The following is a 3323-nucleotide window of genomic DNA, read 5'->3' as shown; positions in this document are numbered from 1 at the left end:
CACACACACACACACACACACACACACACACACACACACACACACACAGAGTTATAGTGATATCAACTGCTGCAATAAACACATTAGAAAGGTTGCAACACATTACAAAATACATTTTCTTTGAGTTAGCGTGGCCTTTTATATTCAATTCCATGGTTAATTTTGTTCAATTAAAGAATCTTGGAAATCATTTCATTCGTTTTAAATCAAACCAGCAGTTTCTTGTATTGAGCAGAATACTGAAAGCAGCAGAAAAGCAGAACTGAGTACACTTTATCTATCAAAAGTAATATATTGTTATTGCAAAATTCAATATTATGGCACATTTCATTTACATTTAAAATTAACTCAGAGTAAAAGTTACTTAGTTACATTTAAAAGCTGGGGAGATATACTTATTTTTTATATTTATACTTAATCTCTTATTTATAATTATTTATCTTTTAAGATTTGATAAGGGCATAACACCGCTTTCGATTAAAAAATGGGAACCTTTTCTTATATTGACTTTTTTTGCTCAGTAATGACTGTGATTTAAAATGTAGCAAAGTACACTACTTCAAACAAAACATACTTCAGTAAAGGTACAAATTACAGACTTTAAAAACTACTTAGAAGAGTAAAAGTACACAAACAAAGTGTACCACCAGCGGGAGCGTTAATTGGTCTGGTGTCGCAAAGTGCATTCTGGTAGTTGTAGGTTTTCTACCTTTTTCTCTGTTTACTCTTGTCATATAGCAACATTCTACTGCATTAGACAGCACCGTTTTATGAAAAGACCTTCTTTCCTGCGGTAAAATACTAAAATACTCCATAATATAATCAGTAAGTTCTTACATTTTAAACAGCTTTAGATGCATACTGATAGAACGACTTCCTCAGTGCCTTTCTATATTGTCTGTTTATCTTCCTGAAAACAAAAGAAATATTCAATAACTTCAAATGGGGCTTTTTTCTTATTTGATGAGTCTGTAAAAGTGAATATGTTTTTTGTTCGGTGGAAGTCACTTTGAATGACTCCCACAGTGTCAGGGGGGCTGCTGCCCGCTCACCTGCTCCAGCTGGCTGAGCAGCCATCGCTCTCTCCTCCTCTGTTTCCTCCGGAGACTCTTCAGCCGGTTCTTCTCTCTCTTGCTCAGTCGGTTTGAGGCCGGGGAGGCCACGAGGGCTTCAGGCTGAGCAGGTAAGACACACACACATTTCAAGAGAGTCCTGATCCCTGATACAAGGGCTGCTGGGTTACGGAAAAGAAAAATCATAAATCACTTTTATTTTGATCCATTTTTGAAATCACGCTAATTTACAACAAGTACTCACTGAGCAAACAGACACATATTTAAAATATGGTGTTTGCTGTTCGAAAGAACACTCCTGCTCGTATCCCTGAATGTCCATGTTATGTCATTAAAGTGTGTACATTGCTAAAGATGAAGGGGTCCTTATTTCAGGCGAGATGGCCTAACCCTGAATGTGCTGGTTTCTGCTCTCCTTCACTCCTGTATACCTTACAGAGGCTTCCCATGTCTCTTTGTATCTAAATCTAAATATTTATTTTTTTAAAGGTTAAAAAAAGAAAAGACAGAAACAGTAAAATAATGTATAAATATATATAATATGATATATATATATATATATATATATAGTAATATATATATAGGATAATATATGAAAATAATCGTTAGCTACAGTCCTGATTGAAGCGTAATTTTTTGATATTATTGAACGTTGTTTACATTCAAGCCATTGCCAAATGAATTGTAACAAATCTAATTAAGACTGTCAGCTCTACACAACTCTCTCTGGGTTTCTCAGCATGGCTATGTTAAGAAAATGGTGGCGTCCAGCGACTTTTGCGCACAAAAACTCAAGTGAAGAGTCAATCTTTTTTTTTTTTTTTTTTAAATCCTCTGTGTCCTTCTTGGCTACTAGGGAGGGTGGTGCGCAATTATGGATGGCTTGTATTTTGTGGATAGCTTTCTTCTTCCTTGTGGGGGCGACAGAAACTATGCACTATAGCCTTAAAAACAGATCTTTTGAAATGTACTGTAAATTCGAGGGCTGTTGGAAGTCCCTCTAGTGGACAGAAGGTGTAACAACAACCACATGCCTATGGTGGCATTGACAGTGCATAAGCCTGAGTACTGTGATACATATTTATAACAGGCTGCATATGAGAAGGAAATAGTAAATCGTAAATCCCAGCGACATACCCACACTTCCTGGTCCTGCTCGGCTGCACTGTCGGAGACGGACCTCCCTCTGTGGAAAAGCCGGGATGAAGCGGACACTTCCTGGTGGACAGCCGTGGTCTCCGGAGAGGACTCAACCTCCTCGGACGCCTGCAGCAGCTGTCCGCCCAGGCGTGACCGCCGTGTCCTTCCAGAAACAATCCGACGGCCGGCGACAGCGCCGACTGAGGCTTCGCCGTCGGTGTCAAACCGCTGACTTGTGAGATGCGGGACAGGTGACCGTTTAGACCCATGTGTCCCTGTCCCTGTACTCTCTACGGCACACTTGACGGCAGGGCTTACAGGGCAAAAACACGCCCCGAAGGCAGAATCATCTTCCAAACTGCAGCGTCTCCTATGAGAGATGCAGTACAGAGGACTGAAAGAGAACGACTGGGGGTTTTCACGGTCAGTCGGGGGGTTTGAGGCCTCGGCGGGGCTGAGGTGGGACGCGACAGCGGCACAGTTGAGCTGCACGTCGTCCAGCGGGGTCCTGTTAAACTCAGGCCTCTGATCTCTGTTCTGTTCGGGCGTACCGGCCCGTTCTTTCTCGGGCCTCGTCCTCCCTGGCTGGACGATGAGGTCGTAGTGTCTGTGGTCGCGATCCACGCGGCTTTTGTTGAGGTGGACGGCGGCGTCTCGGCCGCAGGGACACTCGCTACGGTTGATGAAGTTAAAGCCGCCCAAGCGAGCTCCGCAGTTCTGGCAGTTCAGTTTTCCTACAGTCCACTGGGCCTTTAGACAGGAACCAGATACACAAAAATCTTTAAATCGATTTTTTTTTTTTTTTTTTAATGCCACTTTCTGCTTCTACACCGTTAAATTTATAGACAGAAATATTATAATTTTTACTCCACTACATTCATCTGAGAGGTTACACACAGCACAGTTACTAGTTAGATTAGGATTTTATAAAATAAAAAAAATTGTTTTGGGTCAAGTTTTCAGTGGTGTAGTCTATGTGATACGCAGGTATACGTTGTGTACCCACTAAGAAAAGCTCAAAGATTTCCATATACTAGGGGTGGGGGGGCAGTGGCAATACTGTATCGATACACATGCGCCAAGTATCGATCTTTTATTATATATGTGTTG

At 41.5% G+C, this 3323-nt stretch overlaps 1 protein-coding gene across 3 annotated transcripts in view; it reads right to left on the bottom strand.

The window, feature by feature from the left end:
• The window catches only part of rnf180b (ring finger protein 180b), a 10854-nt gene that overhangs the window by 4333 nt on the left and 3198 nt on the right, over positions 1-3323 (bottom strand). For all 3 annotated transcript variants that reach the window (XM_032539413.1, XM_032539415.1, XM_032539414.1), the window contains 2 exons: positions 2211-2963; positions 1053-1175 (listed from right to left, as the gene is read on the bottom strand). In XM_032539413.1, coding sequence (XP_032395304.1) covers positions 1053-1175; positions 2211-2963 — 876 coding nt within the window. The remainder of the gene's footprint in view (positions 1-1052; positions 1176-2210; positions 2964-3323) is intronic.

The sequence above is a fragment of the Etheostoma spectabile genome, chromosome 16 (assembly GCF_008692095.1).
Source record: "Etheostoma spectabile isolate EspeVRDwgs_2016 chromosome 16, UIUC_Espe_1.0, whole genome shotgun sequence".
In the NCBI taxonomy this organism is placed as follows: Eukaryota; Metazoa; Chordata; class Actinopteri; order Perciformes; family Percidae; genus Etheostoma; species Etheostoma spectabile.
Note: the sequence above shows the minus strand (reverse complement) of the source record. Positions and strands in the feature narration are given on the sequence as shown.